The following is a 22,050-nucleotide window of genomic DNA, read 5'->3' on the forward strand; positions in this document are numbered from 1 at the left end:
CTCAGACAGAAGAGAGCCTACTTGATCCAAGGGTTGGGTGACGCTGTGGGGGAAAAGCAAACACAAACCAAAACCAAAGAGCAAGAATTAATAACAGAAATCTACAGCGAGCAGGCTGTCAGCCTATCCAGCTGGAAAGCCGGGCTTTTAACATGCACCCAGCTAAGTCATGGAAACCACAATATCTGTTCCATTCCTGTGGGAGAGGATGGTTTAATGAGACAGCCAACAAAAAAGCCAGCATTGCAGTTTTTCAAAAATAAGAGAAACTCAAACTGCAGCAAATACGTGTTTAACAGTTACACTGCCACAGATGGTGGTGGTTTAGTTCAAAACGTTACAAGAAGGCAACAATTCACTTGTTGACATGTAAAAAACATAAGGGCTTCTTCACCATGTTCCCTGGTTTGCAGGACAGATGACAAGAGATTACTGTAAAACAATAAAGATTAGATATACAGTCATCTTTTTATTCAAAGTTACTAACTTGGTTTGCTCATCATCACAGGACGAAGTCTTTGTTTTGAAAACAAAAATACATTACTGGAATTACAGACCAAGAGTCAGCAAATTTGAGTTTACCGGAATTCTTATCTAATTACTAAATTACATATTCTCCAGCCACAAATTTAATCTGAAAAGGCAGCTTTTCAAATTACCCGTTGTCTGCCGTCTTCAGATTTCCCCCCTCTCCCCAAAAGACAGAATACAGTGCTATACAAAAGCCAAACTTTATTCCTGAGAGGAACCAAACTGGAAGCAGGCAAATTCCATGGTTTATGACTTCCAAAAACTTCCAAATGTAATTCACTCAAGATGAATGGTAGCTTCTATTATCATGCTACACTTTTTTTTTTTTTACTTTAAACATTTTATATTTGCATTAAATACTATTTCTATCTCTATTTCAGCCTATAGACATGCAGCATTTGTTATAGAACCCATGGTGAGTATTAATCACAGAATCACAGTATGTTTGGGATTGGAAGGGACCTCGAAAGATCATCTAGTCCAATCCCCCTGCCGGAGCAGGAACACGTAGACGAGGTTACACAGGAATGTGTCCAGGAGGGTTTTGAATGTCTGCAGAGAAAGTCTTTTTGGCAATTACAATAAGGAGATGGGAAATGAAGAAGTACAACAGGAACATTTACCAGCAGAGTTAAAAGCCAGTGAAGATGTACTGCAAAACTTCAAATCTTCCTAAGTGCAGTTCTCACAGTACTGTAAGCTGCAGCTAATGTTGAAATCAGGCTTCAAGTGTTCAGTTTCCCACTTAAACCACATAATTCTCTCTTGGGATGATGAAAACCCTCTGGTTTGCTTCAATCCAGAATGATATTTTTGAAAATGGACCAGACAAATTATTTTGTAACGCAAATATGACAAAAATATTTCTAAAGGACAATTAGTAGCCTGATTCATGATTCTAACAGTGATATCTTATGGCTTCACATGTGAAATGCATGAGTTCTATGAAGCAATTTAGAAAATATATTAATAATGACATGTATTCCCTTGTTATTTTGTACTGTTAAGTTGTATTTTAGGGAATCCTCATACACACGGGTTGATACACATATGGAGGAAATACTAAAATTCCCAAACTTTACACATTTTCATGTATTATAAAAACAGGATCTCCTCTTTTTTCATATTTGAATTTGGTACTTCAAGTAGCTAATTCCAGTAGTAGCGGAACAGCACAATTAACTACAAAATCCAGTATGCTTATTCCTTTACTTAATACAAAACTTGTGATATTTTTCTCCTTAAAGATGTCTTATACAGTAAAGCCAAACTCACATATCACTCTAATGACATTAGTTTTCTTAACTCTGCATAGGCAGTCACTGAACTTTTTGTCTCTGTACATCCACACTGTCTCAGTATTTCCATATCGAAATCTCTTTAACACATTCAAGTCTTGGATTGAAAACTTTAGGACCTCTCTGTAACACAAACAAGCTATTTTTTTAAGTACATGTATAAATCTATATGCACATAAAGATTCCCTAAACGATCAATTGGTAGACCAAAATGACACTGGACTCCCTATAATACAAATTAAAATGCAAAAATATATTAATATATTTCACGCCCTTCTTCCATAAAACAAAGTAACACTGGAAAAAGTGCACTTATACTGAACTCATGTTACTACCCTTTTAGAAAAAAAAACAAATATATTATTCAGATAGCTAAACAAATGTAACTTCTGGTGTCAATGAGAGGAGAAATAAAGACAGAAAATTATGGTAATGTCTTAATATCACTAAGTGTTCTTCTCTGCTAGGAAGACCTAAAAACTTCCTCCACCATACACAGTCGTGCCCCCCTGGCTTTTGTGTATTTTTTTTCTCCTTCCACATTTAGACTTTCAGTTCATTCATTCACATAACCTGAAGTAGAGCTGCCTTAGCAAAACATTATTCTGTATTATTATTATGTACACAGTAAAATTGCCATCAGCATGAAAGAAGACAACACAGGCATGAAAACCTCATTTTTTAATGCTTCTCAAAAAGTGGTTAGAAATGGATAAGGATAAGGGTATTTGTGACTGCACTTGTAAAAGGTTTATTTCCTGACATGCGTTGGTTTAGCAACTTTGACAGTCATGCATATTTACTTGTTGAAAAAGCATGGAAACTAAACTCAGCTTTTTTCCACCTCCATGTGCTGAGGCTGCATCTTATCACTAGAACAGCATCTTTTACCTCTGCCTTATCTCTCTCATACATACAGTCACGCCAAAGTCTGATGTGAACGCTAGAGCATACCACTGCATTTACATACTTTCTGGAAAGGAGTATTCTGCTGCATGAAACACACACCCTTCTTTCTGTTCTCCACTTGATGCCAGATTAACCATTAAGAAAGCTAGTATTTTCTTCCTAATGGTCTGCGTACTATTCAATGATTTGCAAACCAGCAGGAAATGGAAGTGCACTAAATTTACTGAAGTCAAAGCTTTTGGGCTAAGACTGTAGAAGGTCTTTAAGAGAATAAAGGAGAAGTTTATGCCTGTCCCCTCCATCTAGTCATGAATACTGAATGAACTACAAATTGATTAAGGTGCAATAATACCTGTTCCACTATCAAGAGTGCTCAAATAAAAAGGATAGGTTTATTATTTGGGGGAAATTTGAAAAATATCCAAATACACAGAGAAAGCTAAAGTGTAAAATCATTTTGAACACTAAAAAGCCAAGGTATAAACATCCAAATGAAAAAAGGGTTTTTGAAGCAAAGTTGTATTTTTCAGGCCAAGATCTACTGTGAGCCTTTAACCATGAACACATACACAACTCGGAAGCCATCAGACACCAGAAGGATTCTAAGTTGTGCTGTATAATACTCAGTAGCAATAACCCAATAGAAGGAAGGGTCTGTAAATCAATTACACAAAGACATATATATATAAACAATACCTCAGTTCAGAGCATTATGAGCAGACTGGAATAGCTGCCAACATAGCATGTGCCAAATGCAGAATCAAGACGGCAACCGGTAAATGTTAATGCATTGAGTGAGGTGAACGTGCCTTGTGACTCAGAAAAAAATGAAAAAAAAAAAGTAATGTAACATATGAGAGTGCGTTACATTAAAAAAGTTGTGTTTAAGAAAACTTCAGGTCAGTACTCACTGGCTGGCTGTATCCTATTGCTATCTGAGCAACAGCATAAACAATACTTCGCTATTTAATATACCTGAAAACAGAACTAAAGTGATAATTGTGGCAGAACTGAGTAGCAATTGTACCTAGAAAGGCTGGGGCACCTCACTAGTGGAAGAAGCAAATGATGGAGGAAAAAGTCGTCAGCAGTTTGTTTTTCACTTGATTTGGAATTAGGAATAACAATTTTTCACACAAAACACTTCTCTAAATATAAATTTAACTGATACTTAAAAACTGCAATACTATTAAAAACTCTATCAATTTATTCAACATATTTTAATAACGAGCCGGGATGCCTATTTCTCCAAATTTGAAAAACAAAATATCTACCCGTCATGTGATGACTCAGGCCCAATGTCTTCGCTATTGTATCAAATATAGCTGGAACCAACATTGGTTTCACACCTAAAAGGGATACAGAATGACACAATGATGTTCTCCGCCTTCGTTTCTCTGCTGTATGTTGACTTTCAGAATTTACTCGATACAGTGACTTATAAACTATACAATTGCATTTAGCAGTGTCTTTGACACAATTACTATTTGCAAGCCGCTCTACATATAGTACCAAAAAGAAAGAAGAAAAAAACAAAATGTGTTTCTTTAAAAATCAGCCTTCCATAGGATAGGCTAATATACATACAAACTATATGTTGCTCATACCCTCCTTTCTGAAACAGGAGGCTATAAATCCTTCTAGATGCTACTAAGTACTCTTATGGGGCAGGACCCAATCCATTACCTTCCAGTCCCTGCTTTCAGTTTACATATGAAAGTCATTTATTCTAATATGAGGAAAAGGAAAAAATACTGCTCAGGACTGCTGTGCCTACAAATGGACAGTAAACGAACCACCATTTTTACGCTGCTTCGTGCAGTTTTCACAGCAGGCGCTTTACACATTCACCACTACAATCTATTCCACTATCATTTAAGCTATAGTAAAAATATAATTTCATGGACATGACTGCAGATTAGTCTCAAGTATATTCCCAGGGCCTACTGATAACATTCACAAATCAGACAAAAGTTTGTTTCTTAACCAACTGAAATGCAAACTCAGCAAACTGAAAGTAAACAGAGCATTTGCTTACAAGGGAACTAGGAAGTTGGAAACCTGAATAAACAGATAACTACTAGAATCACTTTTCGTAATTGTATCTAAAATAGACATGCAATGATTAACAATACAATGTTTCTAAAAAATGGTTAGTGTGATATTCATGGTCATTACTTGAGCATATTTTCTTTGTAAGTTTTCCAATTCTGAAGTGCTCCTACAATATATTACATTGAGGGCTTAGCAGTGGGAGTGTTTTATTTTGAATCTTTAGATCTAAATTTTGCTGGATCAGAAGTTCCTACTGAAACTGCCCCACACCCCATTTTACAAGTTTTCATCTATTAACAGGTTTGGAAACAGCATGCGAGAAGTCAGTACAAAGTCATTCTTTCATCTGCCTCAGCACAAACCAGTATCAAAATGTGTAACATGTCAGGAGAAAGAATTCAGTGACACAAAAATTGGAACAACTCAAACATAAACACATGAAAAGTGATATCATCTAAGCAGCCCTACTCTCAACTACTTCATACATAAGAACTGAACCTCCCCCTCTGAAAGAAAACAGATGGATGAGAAGTCTCTTCCCAAAAGGAAGTAATTTGCTTATTTGCTTAGGGTTATATACAATTACATTTCATGGTCTGTATCAGGCAACCATGAACAATGTCCTTAAATGATCACTGTGAAAGCTGTATATAATGGGATAAATGGTAGAATTTTTCTAAAACTTTGGAGAACATACAGATATGATTAAATGGCTGAAATTAATCAGAGAATTATGGTAAACACAGTGAATGCAATTCTTCTAATACAAGAAATCCCAAATAATTGATTAAATTAAAATTCACACTCTTACATCTCTCAGTTTAGTGACCTGCACATTACAATTTCTGTGTCTCAGCTCTTAGAACAAATAATGCAAAACCTCATGACTGAGTTATCTCTTTGTGATCTAAGCGATAAGTCCTCACAATTGCTGCTCATTAGTACGGGATCCACAGCAATTCTGACGAGCAATACAAGCATTACAGGACCTTGACCTAATTCCTACATGTTCTCACTTTGGAGTTTTTGCCACAAGTTACCAAAATGCTGACCACTGCCCAAAGATTCACTTCTCCAGTATTCAAAGACATCAGCTTTATTACCCAACTTCAGGAACTGGAAGAACACCAGAATGCTCTTTAATACTTTCCACATGCAATTTTCACAACATATATGGGTATATTATTGTACTCTGTTCTTGATGAAAAATAATCATGTGGCCTTAGATTCCATGGTTATGACTTTATCTTCCTAGCTCCACATTTTTAGTTACAGTACTTGCCTAGAAAAAATGAATTCTCTATAGCTCGATCTCCACGGCCTCTTTAAAAATGTGTGGCAGGGACTCATAACACTTCATCCTCCCAAAAACACCTCAAAGACCCCAAAATCCTGAGTAACGAGTCCTTCCTGACCCTCGGAAGATGGAGTGATGATCCCATATCACCAACCCTAAAACTAGAAAAACCAAGTCAGGATCCACTGAAATCCTGAAAGCTTCAGTACAGCCTCTTGATTTTCTTTGATTTAGGATAAAATAATGTATGCTATAATCATAGTGTTTCCAGTCTACTGCATTTGAATAAAATTTGGCATCTGTAACATCTATTACTGGATTTCTTCTGGCACAATGACCTATGGGTCCTAACCTTCTAGCTCTGCAGATCAGCCACACCTGCGCATCACAGACATGTCCACCTCCATCTTCCTACTCAACCCTTCTGTGGTCCTCTGCATATCTCTGCTCTTCTTGGAAGTCCAGAGTTCTCCAAGACACTTTGTAGGCCTGAAAGTATGTCAGGGAGGTGGCAAAATCAGAATTAGTTCCTCATGTCTTGGACTGGAGAGGGCATATTTGGCTTCTTCACCACCTTTTCGTCTTTCCCAAACCTTGTGCAAAACATGGAAAGGAACATGTCCTGCAGAAAGTTGCTATAGCCACTCCAAGGACCTTTAGTTTCTCCACTATTCAACAATTCTTTTAGAACAGTTGAAGTACAAACCATTAAAAACTAAGAGGAGACAGAGAGATGGGATTTTTCCTTGCAGCTATCACTGTTCCTTGCTCATTCCAATATTATTACAATGAAAAGTTTAGACAAAATCTAGAAGTTACTTGGATAAATACTGGTGTGAAAGTCACTTAACATAAATGAAAAAACCCACAAGTTTACCCCCGAAAACTTCCCAAACAATAAACAAAGAAACCACCCAGAATTGCCGATTCGTAGAAACACATATCTGTAGAAGGAACAAATTCATCTTGAAGGAAAATTTGAGTAGACCCACAAAGAGCAGAATAACGTTTCACAGTTGTGCTCTGTGATCTTGCAGAACTACAATAGGGTGGATACCTTACGGAAGTATTTTATTTTGAGGTGCCCCCTGCCAACTCTGAGACCTCGAAGTTGGCCTTTCTGCTAGGAAACTTATATGGACAAAACAACTGTTATAAACTGGTGCATTATTCGGAACAACTTAAATTCCTTTAGCAATAGCATTTACACTGTGATGCTTACACCAACCAGCAGAGTAACTTCAGTTGTCTTTGAGGGTCCATAATTCCCACAGGAAACACCCTGCTCTAACATAAACGTTTAAAAGGGGTCTATTCCTGCAGAAAGGAACTCTTAAATTAACGGCTAATATAAATATTTGAAGATTCTCTGCTGATTCAGCCAAATCAGAGCTATTGTCAAGAACAGAGCAGCATTTGTCTCCCTGCTCTTAATCAGCACATAGAAAACTTAAATCTTACTTTCGCCCAGAAGTTACTGCTGCAGTTGCCTCACAAATCTCTACTCTTTCTATCAGATATCCAGACTGTCCCAACCACAACCAACTGCATTTATTCATGGAAAATAAAACTCTGAAACCACACACTCTGTAACTATTTCCTGAAGTGGAATTCTTCAAAATCTGATTTTGATTCCTTCTCTGATGAAGACTTTTTCAAAATTTGATTACCTGCATTCACCAGTCATGGGAGCAAAAAAACAAAAGGAAGGGTGGTGCAGATATTTTTTGCTACCTTCCCAAAGTAGAAGAGTTCCTGAGTTAAAGGGTAGGTACAATTTATTTGGATATCCACAGGTTACTTTTGCAGAGACCAGAGCTGTTAACACATACTAGTATTGGCTGAGTTTTTGCATATAAATCTTATTTTCTTTGATGGTCATTGACATTTTCTCTTGATGTTCTGAGACTAAATGGTATGCCCAGTAACACTCCCCCTAGGCCTGTTCTGGTAAACACCACTGACCCAAATTCAGGATCTCAAATAGCAGTGTCAGTGTTGCTCAGGTGTCCCTCTGTTTAACTTTGATGAAAAAGATTGTTTAGGGAGAGAAACCAATGTTCTTTCTTCTGAGAGACAATACTATCAAGGATGCTGAAGAAAGGCCCTGAGAACACGAAGAACACGTTACAGTGATCAAAGTTAGAAAAACAAAAAAACGTAACCCAAAACCGTAAGTACAGTCCCAACACAGCAAAACAGGCACACTTTCCTTGAAAAGCAATAATTTGTTACTTATTCAGATGTCCCAGCAAGGAGTTTCCTCTGCTTATCTGATTTTTCAAGTCTAGTAATGCTACAATGCTGCAACTGAAAATGGATAGCCCATTCTGCTGTGGCCTGTGTGCTCCAAGACCTGGGAACAGACTAAGGGAATAGCTGAAAAGTTTACCGAAGTGTCCCCAGGGGCAGCTTCAGTCACCTGAAGTCAACAGATATACACTCATTCTATGCTGTCATTTCACTTTCCAAGAATCTGAATTCAAACTTCCATACCATATGAGTTTGCATGTCAGCAGATAGTACTGAGAAAGCAGCTATTAACCTGCTGTTGTTGATCTTATTGTTTGCACTGAAACATTTTCTTGTAATATTTCACGTAACATTTCAACCTGTTGGTATTCTTTTATACAGTGTCTGACCACACTCCGACATTCCTAAAAGTTTTGAATAGTCTCAGGTTGTCATAACTTCCTACGTTACGAGTATCCTAAAAGAAACAAGAGCTGACCATACAGCATTTGATCCAGACCATCACAGCCTTATCCCTGCATGAAATAATTTAGAGCCACCCCCCTTCTCATTCTCTTTTTTCCCTACAATAAAATAAAGGCTGTAACTTTAAAGTTGATTTTTAGAGGACATTTACAATACTGTCTATTTGCCTTAGCACCATCTGACAGAGCATGCGGGATACTTAGTGTGTCAGATGAAAACTTTCTTGTTTATTTTTGTTGGCCTGAGGCCATTTGAAAGTTTTCTTATTCACTGAAAGGGAGAGCAGGGAGAGGCAGAAGTGATGGCTGCTTGCATTTCAGTGTCACTTTTCCAGGGAAAATAGACCTTGTTGCAAATGCAGAGTCCATGACCACTAGAAGTAATAGCCATCCTTATTTTTTCAGTAAGTGTTAAATTTGGATTGCTGATCACCAAGCAACTTTCTGGCCTTACATACACACAATTGTAATTGAAACAAAAAAAATATGCTGGCACTAATTAAGTTCCCTGCTAACATTTGTCTCCCCTCCCAACTATTTACACAACTTTTTCAGCTCTATTATTATATGCATACGTGTCAGAGTTCTGAAGAACTATTTAGGCAACAGAAATGTTTGCATGTCATTTCCAACTCATTACATACTCATGTGCATACAAACTGTAGTATTTTTGCTCAACACAGTCTATCTTAGAAATGAAAACATGGAAGATCGGAGGTGAAGCTTCATTTCAGATGCTTCCAGATTCTATTTCTTTGTCTAGAAAGAACACTTCCACTGAAGTGCGTGATAGTGGATGAAAACATTGTGATGAGTATTCTCGTGCACAGGAGACTGTACACTGCATTTCAACTTGTTGTGTCTGCATGGTTGCCTCCAAAATATCTAATTTATATTATTATATTATATATTATATATATTATCTAATATATAATATCTATTGTTCGGCTGCTGACAGGTCAGCTAAGTCCCAGGAAGAAAAAACACTTATAATCTCTTCAATCAAAATTGCTCTTTTAAGGAAAAAAAAGATTTCTGAAGTTGTTTCTTTCTACCTCCAATTTCTTGTAGTAAAATGAGGCTAATAACATCTCTGTACATATCAAATGAGTCTTGACCATCCTGATGTGGAGATGAAGACCATGCAAATAGAATGAAATTTCTATTATTTTAGTAACAGGGGAAACTGCTGACCCACTCGTAGGCTTTTGTTAAAACTAGGAATTGACTCAGCTGTCACCATTTAGGGCTATTTCAGTTACAAGAGAACTTAAGCCCAATTACATGCTTTAGTTAATTTATTTTTATTTTCACTTTAAGCTATAAGTGTGATCTTCAGCCCAAAGATGCTGTGCTGCATTTTCATTAAAATCCACTGAAAATGCAGAGAGTTTTAGAATGGCAGTTATGGACAGATCTATGCATTTTAGAATGTATGACTGAAAAACATGTCTTTGAAAGTCACAAGTCCAGCAGAATGGTCCACATTTAATGTAAATATATTCTGGCACACAGCAATAGATGTCTATAGTATTTAATTCAAAATATTCTGAGACAGAAAATCAAAGTGGATGGTGGGAGGACAATGTTTATTGCTGTGCTCCACCTCAAATGCAGAAATCTGAGGGAAGTACCTGAGCAGTAGAGAACAGCAGCCAACTTTCTTTGAGTGGGGTGGGATGCAGAATTTAAGTTAACTCTTCTGCTTGTTGAATCTCCATGCTCGAAAGAAGTCCACAAGACAGCTATGTCCCATTCCCTAATTTCCCCACACTGCTCGTCCATAGTGACAGTATTCTAAGACAACTGCTTTTTTCTAGGTTTCTAGGCCAAATTACTCAGCTAATGACGAAAGTGACTGCTATTCTGCTTAATTGCCTAATAATTGCCTAATATTCTTCTTTTCAAACATAAGGTATAGGCTCCTGTAAATCATGTGCGGCTTGAAAGAACTGTATTTTTCTTCAAACTTAATCTGCGCTGCTTTTGGCTCCAGACTCCGTTTTCCTCATTTCATTCTGAAGATTTCTTTCTCGTGCAATCAAACTCGCCATCAAGCTGAAGTTATGTTCTCAATATCAAGCCCCATCTAGACAACTACACACACCACTTAAACAACTTGCTGACTGACCACTGGCAATGAATTCAAGTTTCTTCCTGTAGTTTTTGGCAAGTAGCTTCAACAGATAAACTAATGGATTGCCGACAAAATTCTTATTTCCAGTGAACCTGACATCTCTGCTCTACCTGAAATGCTCACCAGCCCTCACTTTAGAAAGGGCGAGGTCAGATGTGCAAACTATATATTCAAGGACTCTTGGAAGTTTTACACACCTTCAGCTCCCACTTCTTTAATAAGAAAAATTCTGGGAAATTCTTTGCCAAAAGCCCGTTGCTTCCTTTTCCTGCTTTTTAGTATCTAAGATATTAATCAGAAGCTGAAACCTTCCCCAACTGAAGCGGAGCTCAGCGAAGAAAGAGGAACCAAGCTGCATTGGAGGCACCAGATGTTGATGCCAAATTACTTTAAACCCAGCAAACAGCCCTCAGCCTCTCAAAAGAAAGAGAATTACAAATGGATTTCTACCTTGAAATGGTCACCACAGACACAAAACATCACAAGGTATAACAACATTCTGGACAGGTACACTTGACTTGTACAGTGGAGTAATTATGCCTATTTGCATCAGACTGCTACCTGTACAACACGGTACTGACTTCAACGGTATAAAAATTGTGGATAAAATTTCAAAACTGAAATAAAAAAACAACTTTACTAGGAAAGACTGTTTGGGGAGAGAGGAAGGCAGAAAATAAACCTCAAAGGATGATAAGGATTCTTCTGCTACCATGGAGTAGGGAAGAAAGAGCATTTATCAGACACAAGGAATTCAGGGAAGCTCTAGTATAGCATTTGCATCAGAAACTGCAATAAAATAGAAAATGTGTAACACGGACTAATTAATTTAAAAGATTTAAAATTTAAGTTTAAAGGTAAACAATACTGCTACACATAAGCTTCCAATGTATTGTGTGGTTTTTGTTGTCGTTGTTTTTTCTACAAGAAAAATCTCATGGGTGTTGTGTCCTCTTTTTAAAGCTTAGGTCAAAGTTTTCTTTGAGGAAATCCAACAACTCAAGAAATTATGCCTTTAACTTTGTCATATATTCTCGTACTTACTATCAATATTTGTACCCACAATACTCATTCATTTTTGAGATATTAAGTACAGGAAAGTTCATTCCTAATAAATACTAATAAATACACTAGTAAGTACCATTTAAAGTTTCAATTAATACTTTTAATCAGAAACACATGTTCTATACAAATTAAAAAAGTAAGGAATACAATTTACAGTCTTCAACTAAAATAGAAATTGTTTCCTCAGAAAACTCATCTCAAGAGCATTTAGTATGCTCCACAGATTACAGTACATAACTGACAGAATAAATGTAAGAAATTATCATAACACTCCTGATATCTATTTTTGATCTAGATTAAAATTTGTGAAATTACTGTCACTAAAAGGCATCCACACAACTATTTTCTTTTAATATCTCTCTTGCACTATAGAAATTGAAGACAGTATTTATCCCAGGTATGGTGTTCTAAAGCATGCCCTTCCCCCAGCCCAATAAATTAAGATAGAACAAAAGACTTCACTAAAATTTATGAGATATCGTTAAACCATTTGAACAATTCTGTCCTCAAGGGAAAGCTTAATTAAAGCTTTGGTGACCACATTTTTACATTAAAGCCACATGAAACTCACATTGTAGCAAGATCTGAACTTTGAATTTATGTGGTGTTTATCTGCCTGAGGTTATCAAAAATCACATCTAACATACCTTGGCAAAAAAGACTGTGAGGTGTGTTTCACTGCCAAGTATCCAAATGGGAAATTTTGGAGACTTCAAATACGAGCCAACCTAAAAAGTTGCAACAAAATAAGAAACATAAAGCAAATCCAGGAAACTCATCTAGCTACTGATCAAGTTAACGACAATTCAGTTAGCGAAGTCCCAACTGCTCTGAAAACTGATATAAAATGTCCAATAAAGTGACAATATAGTGTGAAATACTGAGATTCTGATTTTGATCACTGATTCCTGTTTCACTTGGAAAACAACATAGCTTATGATAATTAACTGAAATGAGACATCAGTGAGAAAGTTATAACAACAGCATGCCTTATCCCAACCTTGAAGACACGCTTCAAACTCTGCATGAGTAAGTACTCCTGTCCTTAACAATACTATAATCAGATGCTAAATGAGGTAGAAGTCCACCGGATTTATTAGCTGGTTTTGGATGAATCCATTTGGAATCGACATTTATTTAATAAATGAAGGCACAGTTAGTTACAGTCAATACACCAGTGCTCTGCTAACTGCATTATCCTCTTGATTGAAAAGGAAGCAAAGAACAGCCAAAAGCCTTTTGAAATTAAGAGTATTAACGCTGTTTCAAAAGTAGTGTTTGTAAAGCACAAAATTTCTCAAATAAAAACCTTAAATCCAGAAATTCTGTGTCACAACTATATGGACTAGGTTGCACTTCAGTCACAGATGTTCACAGACGAATACATAAAGTAACTTTTAAGTCTTGAATATACTATATTCAGAACACATTTACTTAATAGTAGTTTTACCATTTGTACTTATGGCTATTTATTTTAAATGGAAAGCAGTGATAGCATAAAATACCCCACGCAGTGTTCACAAGCCACTTTGGGACTTCACAGTTTCATAACTATCCACATAACTTGCAATATGCTTTATTTTAGTAAAAACATAGGCTTCTAACTAGCTATATTACATTGGTACAACAAAGTTCTTATTCAAATATCATCAAACAACATTTACTCAATAAGATGCATTTAACAATCTTGTTATATACCTGTTCTAAAATATTATTATTCACAGTTTTAATTTGAAGTTGAACAAACTTTGGAAGTTCTTTAACATCTCCAACTGTACACAGTGTAGCTTTTAGTAACACTGTTAAAGACGCCCACAACATCTTAATGAAAGAAGCATTTTAAATGATGCAGAAATCGGCTTACCTTACAATATCTCAGGGATTCCATCAATGTCAAAAAGCCTACTGTTGCCTGCTTATGTATACCAAGAAGTTCTGTGCAAAACAAACCACAAAAATTATTAAAACAAAACCAACCCAAAACAAACTGCAAACCCTCTTTTAAGTCATTTTTTCTTAATTTGAAAATTGGTCAAGTAACAACAATTTTAGAAGTCATGCAGTTTCAGCAACAACGGTAAATCATCAAGTTATAGTCAGAAAACTACAAAGGTTTAATAATTTCCTCCTCTATAAAATAAGAAGACCCAAAGGCATGGCTTCAAAAGTTTTTGGGTTTATTAGTACATGAAGTAATTGTGATTTACACTAAAATTATTCTCAGAAAAATTTAAGAAAAACAGCTATCTTGAAGGGGAAAAAAAAGTATATATGCATGTATGTATTTTTCTTTCCTTCCCTTTTTAATTTTTAAGACTTCCCTTGCTATATTTATCTTAATCATTTGACATTCTGAATAATAAAACATCATTTTGCAAATAACATTTTTGTCAGTAGGAAAGAAAGTATTAACTCAATTTGATTTTCTGTACCAACTTAATGTATCATGCAGCTCTCAAACACACAGCTGTCAAAAACAGCTGAAATACTTACATACAACAGATTGGAAAAACACTTACAGAGCCTTATTTGAGGCACTCTAATTAAGAACGAGAAAGTACTTCAAAATTCAAGCTTAGAAACTAGTTATAATCATAAGTATTCGAAGCACCTCTGGGCTTATACATCATCTGAACAGTGCAAGTACTATCCACTCAAAACAGCTCTACTGAATCCCTAAACATTGTCTAAACAAAGAGCAGAACATACCTGATCCTGCAAATACACATGGGAACATCTACCTCAGTCAATTTAACAAGACCTCTATCTCCTTTTTTCAGAGAACTTTCACTTTTGTATTTGAAAGTCCCTTCTAAAACACTAACTCTCAACTATATTTTTTAACATTGATCAGTCATGGACCTCAGAACCATAGCAAATAAAAGAAACTGTTCAAAATTTAAAAGATTTCTGGACTTCCAGAGATCAGCTCTGCATTTCACTGTAACTCCCAGCAGCAGACATGGTATGCCATGCTTCCTTCACCAGCTTCAAGATCACCTCACTGAATTTTGCAACAGTGTAGAACAGTTATTATAGTAATAGATTAACTTTATCCTCTACTGTTAAGCAAAAAACTACCCAACTCCAAAAAAACAAAACCCCCGAAACTTACAAACACTAGTTTGTTCACTGCCCTTGTGGCCTAGAAGTACAAATCTTTCCTTGGAGTTGTCAGCTATAACTATTTAAAGGCTTTATTTGCAGTGACTATTCCTTTGACTTGAAGCTGTGCTTTCAAGGATTAGGATTATCTTCAAACTTGCTTGGAATTAAAACATTTGGGGGTGCACAGATAATACTTTGCAGAACCCCATTACCTCACTGACTTATAGCTGTGTTGCTGTAAATTGCTGTACACTGAGACACTTCATCCTTTCTTTGAGCCAAGGACAAGAGAGCTAGCCCAGTTAAAAAAATAGTGAAGGATCCTTCAAGCTAGGGAATAGTTACTGTTCAGACAGATATTTTTCATTCATTCAGAAAGATACTGTTCATTTATATGTGCAATGAAGGGAAACGAATGGCAGAAATTAACAATAGTACATTAAAGAAATAATTATAACACATCACATGTATTTCTTAACCATTAACAAAAATTAGTGCAAAGTTCAGTCTGCTAAACAAGGGCTTCATATTCAGGACCTGATGCTTGGAACAGAACAGCAAAGTCACATATAAAATTTACTACTCAGAAAATAATCAGATTATTTAAGTATTTTGTTCCCCTAGCGGACAACTAGATGAGAACTCTGTCCAATAACTAGAGAGAGAGATGGGGTCTCGGCTACAGCAGCAGATGTAGAGTCTGAATGTCCTGACTAGCCAGTAGTCAAGCTACAGAGAGCATACATCTGAAACCTATTAGACCAACTTCAGCCTGTAGTCACTGGTCTGCCCATGTCTCCTTCAGAATTAGCCAACAGAGAAGACAGACGCAAAAGCAAAAATCACCCTCAGATGACTTATAAGGAAACAAAGGGAGACTAGCTGCCCTAAACCACAGTTCATCCCTGTGAACATCCTCACCCCACAGAAAGAAAAAACACCTCTGGAAGAGATCTAGTAACACCAAAGACCATCTAAGAAAACGAATATGTATGTCTCTTGTCAGAAAGTTTCTCCTTTCTTTTTTTTTTTTTTAAAAAAAGTATTTTTGCAAAGTACTCAAATGTCTAAAAAGGAAGAAAACCAGCCTTTAAAAACCAGTCAGGCCCAAACTAATGATGGTTTTAAAATGTAACAACATGGTTACCAACTGTATCCAAATACCACCACCTAGTGACAACATGAAACATCACAAAGTCTTGGCACTAAGAAAAAGCAACTACAGCATTTTTTGTATTCATACTAAATTGCTACACTTCACCTAAGAATGACAGTCTTTTATAAAGGAGAAAAAATATCTACCTCCCCATATCGTCCTACCATGAATAACTGTGGCAAGAGAAGATATTAGAGTAAGAAGAAAGGTTTAAAGGGGGATATGTAGATAGTTGAAGAAGAGGGATCATTTCATTCATATTTGTACCAGTGGTGGCCAAGAGCAATTCCAGTTAGTAACTCCTGACCTATTTGGAAAATACACAATACCGTGAGAGTCGGAGCTCTGTGTATAATCTGCAAATTACCTGGTAATTCCTCAAGTTTGTAATTTGGTATGTTCTTGTCACTGATAAAATTACCGACATTCACATTAAAATGGCTATAAAATAATTTTAAAGATTTATTTATTAATTAAAATTGCGTGGCTAAACAGTTGAGCAAGAGGTAAAGTGGCCTTACACAACTTCTGAAAAAAAAGTGAGTGCCATTCTGAAAATTCAGTTTAGTAAATGTGTTTAGTTATGATAACAGCATCACCTATCTAGCATTTTTCCTGCTCCTGCCTTGAGACTGAATCTTCTCACTATTGCTTCATTGCTGTCCCTGCAAATATGCCATGATTCACATCACATCCAGTGCTTTCTGCAGTTCTTCAGCACCACCTTTCCCTCATGCCCAGGGACACCTCTCCTGCCCTTCCCTTTCAGAAGTTCACCTACTGATTACACCTAATCAAAGAAGTACCCAAAATCTCTTTCCATTATGTTTACGCATGGAAAAACCAAGCAGCACTGGCAATCATCTCTGATGTCAAACCTACCAACTTGTAGTTGCTTGAACAGAGGAATTTAAGACAAGTGACCAGTAATCAAACCAGAATCACGGAATCTTAGAATCATTTTGGTTGGAAAAGACCCTCAGGATCATCAAGTCTAACCATAATCTAACTCTGGCACTAAACCATGTCCCTAAGAACCTCATTTAAATGCCTTTTAAACACCTCCAGGAATGTGACTCCACCACTTCCCTGAGCAGCCTGTTCCAAAAAAACATACATGAAGCCCACTTCAGAAAACAGTCAGCAAAAACCTTCAGTTGTTTCTATTTTGACACTTGCAACCCTTCTGCATAAGAAACTCATAGCATTGGCAGAAAGGAAGCTGAAGACTAGAGGAAAAGTGAGCCAGATATGGGAGAAATGATTGAAGGACAAAATAAAATTGAAGAAAATGGAGGGCTCTCAACAGCAGGTAAGTTCAATTACTCAACTGGTAAAAAAATAACAGGACACATAATACCAAATTCTTAAGATATACTAAAGATTATTTTGTGCTCTTCTTCTCCCCCCAAAGAGAGACAGATGTTTCTATGGGAGTCCTGGTTAACGACTTTTAGGGCAGATAGACTGAGAACCAAAATGTGGAATATTACTGTGTGAAAAGAGAGTTTGGTATTCCCAGAAACAAGAAAAAAATCCAGCTTCAATAACTAATGAATAAGGTCTACCAGAAAGATAACCTGAATGGGAATGAACTGTGAGATTTCAAAAAAAGATACATTAAATTGCAGAACATCAAATTATCTCAATGTAAAGGAAAGTTGCAAGAACAATTCAGACTGATCATTATCTAATAATTCAGGTTGATAAATCAAAATTAAATTTTCAAGAGAAAATTAAAAATGCTCAAGAGAACATACAGATAAATCCAACAAAAACCCAATAAATTTCAGTTAGATGGGGGGATAAATGACAATGATGTTCTATACATGCAGCATGAATCAGGGCAGGAATTAACTGATAACATAAAAGAAAATGATACAAAGAAAATGCAAGTATTCAAAGCCATCTTTGCTTTAATTCACAGAAAGGTAAATGATGTTGTATACTCAAGAAGACTAATAATGAGACAGTGGTGCCAGCTGTGAAAAAAGAACAAAATTGGCTAAAATAACTGTAAATAAGACAGACATGTTTAAGCTTGCAGATCCTATGCAGCCTTTCAGTACTTAAAAGGCGCCTATAAGAAGGATGGGGACAGACTATTTAGCAGGGCCTGTTGCAACAGCACAAGGGGTAATGGTTTTAAACTAAAAGAGAGGAGATTCAGGCCAGACATGAGGAAGAAATTTTTTACAATGAGGGTGGTAAAACACTGGCCCAGGTTGCCCAGAGAGGTGGTAGATACCAAGGCTGGGCTGGATGGGGCTATGAGCAACCTGATCTGGTTGAAGATGTCCCTGCTCATTGCAGGAGGTTGGACTAGATGAGCTTTGAAAGTCCCTTCCAACTATTCTACGATTCTAATGAAATTCACTATATAACACTTAAATAACTAGACGAAATAAGTCTCTGAACCACTGATGATTACATTACATATCAAAGATAAAGGAGGTGTCAGAAGACCAGAAAAGATAAAACAGGGAACCTACCCTACAAAAAACAACAAAAAAGCCTAGTGGAAAAAACCGAGGAGAAAGGATGATTTTAATTTCCAAAGGGTCTTGAAATGAATTAGTAATCAATTTGCATGCACTAGGGAGGACCAAAAAAAGAAAAAAGGCAGCCAGTACAGGCTCATCAATACTACACTGCAATAATCCAATCTAAAAACCCTGTATAAGAAGTCTAAGAAGTCTATCAAACAGGGATGAGAAGAGTTACATATAATATCTAAAAGACATTCCGAGAAGTCTGATGCTAAAGTACAGCCTGTATGGAGTCATAATTGGGTGGAAGTCTAAAATGTTTCAAAGGAGATTGTACCATTCATTCATTATCAAACCAGAGCATTTCAATTCAGGTCTTGCACGGATTTGTCTTGAACCTCAGTTCAAGTCAGTATTTTTAGTGATGACTTAGATGATGGAAAATCCTGGTAAAAAGCATGCTGATGAACCTGAGATGGACTTCATAGCAGTGGAAGAGAAGATATGAACACTTTCAGAATTCAAAGCGTTCCTGCTTTTAGATCATCTTCTCTGTAAGATGAAATGCAATAAACACAAAAGGCCCCTAATCACCTCGGTGGCCTTCCATTGGACTTGCTCCACTATGTCAATGTATTTTTTGTGCTGCGGAGCCCAAAACTGAACACGGCACTAGAGATGTGGTTTCACAAGAGCCAGATAGAGGGAAAGAACCACCACTTCCAGCCACCTGCTGGCTGCCCTCCTCCCAACGTAGCCCATGACGCAGCTGGCCTTCTTTGCCAGAACGGCACGCTGATAACTCACGTGCAACCCACTGCCCACAGCAACCTCGGGTCCTTTTCTACAAAGCTGCTTCTCAGCCAGCCACTGCTGCCCTGTGTTGTTGCACAGGCTTCTTCCATCCCAGATGCAGGACTTTCATTCCAGATGCAGGATGCTCAATTTAGTTGGGTTCCCTTCCGTCCGCTTCTCTAACACAATGTGGCTGTTCTGAATTGTGCCCTGTCTCCAGTGTATTGACCAAGTTTCCTAACTTGCAGAGGCTGCCTTACCTTCCATCATCCAGGCCATCAGGTACCTTATCATTTCAACTTGTAGCTGACAATCCTGCATTCACTGATCAAAGATTCAGTGTAAGTATGTTTTATTTCCATTTGAAGTCTGCTTAAATCAAAGGACACTGAACTAGGAGACTTTGAAAACAGAAACAGAGCATACTCCAAACCTATACATCAGCATCTCATAGAATGTAAAAATTAAGAACAAGCATAAACTGGAATCAACTTACTCATTCCTGAACATTCTCTGTCTCCATCCCACACATTAGAAACAGCATGCCCCGTCAACAGGAGGTTAATCAAACTTTGGCTATATAACAGAAAGAAAGAGCCTATTAAAAGGGATATACAATTTATTTCTGAAAAAGTGGTTATCTCTACCAAATTAAAAAGTATTGTATTACCCAGACAGCTATGCAGACATTCTCTAACTATATTCCTTTAATTAGCGTGTATTTGTAATTCAGCAATGCTAATATGATCTCCATTTTTTCCACCAACAACTTGATATATGTAGTCCTGAATTTGAGAACTATTCCTCTAAAAATTCAGCAATAACAGAAGCATTTCCTCATAACTGGTGCATTAAATGGAGTAAGCAGTGAAAAAGGCATGCTATATTAAGTGTCAGTTTTAGCTATTATAAAGTTATAATTGAATCTTTGTCGTAATGTCAATAATTTCCTAAAAGAATGATCATTTACAGAAACATTAAAGAGTAGCCCACTCATCTAAGTGGTAGCAACCATATTTTGCAGCTTACCTTCCATGACCATAAACAGGATCTATCAATGGCTCAGTCGCATCTTCAATTTCATTTTTTATGTTTTCAATACCCTGCAGAAAAAATTACAAATACTTTTGCTCTTTTAAGGAATGAATTGCAACACTTACAACAACAGAATGCAATAGCAAAACATAGGAGGCTGGTGTTCTTACATGAATTGATACCTAAACACAATTGTTTCTCTTGATAAGAGATGGTAGGAATATAGAAGGGAGGATGTTTCCAAAACCTGACAATCGCCCAGATAACAAAAAAAGACTGAGCATTTCAAGTTTTTATGCTGGAAATGTACTGCAACATGAATGAAGATACCAATCCATTCACTTATCTAGATTTGACTTATTTTATTGGCTGAGTTCAGTGTTCACCTTTTACAGAAAAAAGGGTTACAGGATCAAACTTTCTCTTAACAAAGAAACAAACCAAACACACATACATAAAATATCAAACAATCCACAAACCTTTGTCAGTATTACAGAATACAGAAAGAGCAATACTCCAAATCTGTTTGTCCACACTGAATATTGATCCCAAACTGCAGCCTTTAGCTCAGGGAAGCTTTTGAATGCTCGTTTGCTAAAGACAAAAAACCCAACAGAATAGGAAAATGTATTTAGATAAAACATTCGAATAGTGTCACAAAGCAAAACCAAGAATTATTAACACGTGACATGAAAATGTCCAAGTAAAAAGCAGAGTAAAACAAGTGTTATATATAGAATGACACAGCAGCTCTTCTGGAGTTACTATAACTGCCACAGAGTCATTAGTATTTACCCATCAGAAGATATATAATTGTGGGCAACGTACAAAAATGAACATAGTTTCTATATGCAAACACTAACTACAAAGTTACATACAGTTGTGAAAGAGTCAAGTGGCTTGAACCAGTAATTCTATAGAACAGTTACTGAAATGGGGAATAGACTGTATGTCACCAATATGTTTGCATTATGTACTGTATGTTCTAAAAGACATTCAGTCCATAAATAGTGGAGAAAAACTTCCACTTAAGCAGGTAAGACTATTTTTCAGGCCTTCAGAGTAATTGCTACTTTTCCCATGACTATTTGCTTTTGTTAGACTCCAGCAAAACACAAAATGTTTAAAACCATGACTGGTACATTAACATTTGGGAAACTAACTGGTTGTACAATAGGGTTGCTGTCTGGATGATACAGTAAGACCAGGTGATCATACATCAGAAAGAAAAAAAGTAAAATAAAAACAGAGGAAAGAAAGAGATTCATCATGATTCCAGTGATTCCACTTTCTATTTCTTGGGATATTTAGAGCTAAATACTGCTTTTCAGAACACAAACATTAGTTCTTATTGAGTAATACAAACTAGATCACACTCTCTGCTTATCTTACACAAATTCAGGTATATTATTTACTTTTTGATTCCTTGGACACTTTCAGTAAGTCTTGTTTAAAAAA

At 36.5% G+C, this 22,050-nt stretch overlaps 1 protein-coding gene across 4 annotated transcripts in view; it reads right to left on the reverse strand.

Annotated features, from left to right (window-relative positions):
* The window catches only part of MINDY3 (MINDY lysine 48 deubiquitinase 3), a 55,107-nt gene that overhangs the window by 17,879 nt on the left and 15,178 nt on the right, over window positions 1-22,050 (reverse strand). For all 4 annotated transcript variants that reach the window (XM_080338535.1, XM_080338534.1, XM_080338536.1 and 1 more), the window contains 5 exons: window positions 21,072-21,186; window positions 20,587-20,660; window positions 20,054-20,133; window positions 13,874-13,944; window positions 12,657-12,737 (listed from right to left, as the gene is read on the reverse strand). In XM_080338535.1, the coding sequence (XP_080194661.1) occupies window positions 12,657-12,737; window positions 13,874-13,944; window positions 20,054-20,133; window positions 20,587-20,660; window positions 21,072-21,186 (421 nt within the window). The remainder of the gene's footprint in view (window positions 1-12,656; window positions 12,738-13,873; window positions 13,945-20,053; window positions 20,134-20,586; window positions 20,661-21,071; window positions 21,187-22,050) is intronic.

This window comes from Nesoenas mayeri (assembly GCF_963082525.1).
Source record: "Nesoenas mayeri genome assembly, chromosome: 2".
Lineage (NCBI taxonomy): Eukaryota > Metazoa > Chordata > Aves > Columbiformes > Columbidae > Nesoenas > Nesoenas mayeri.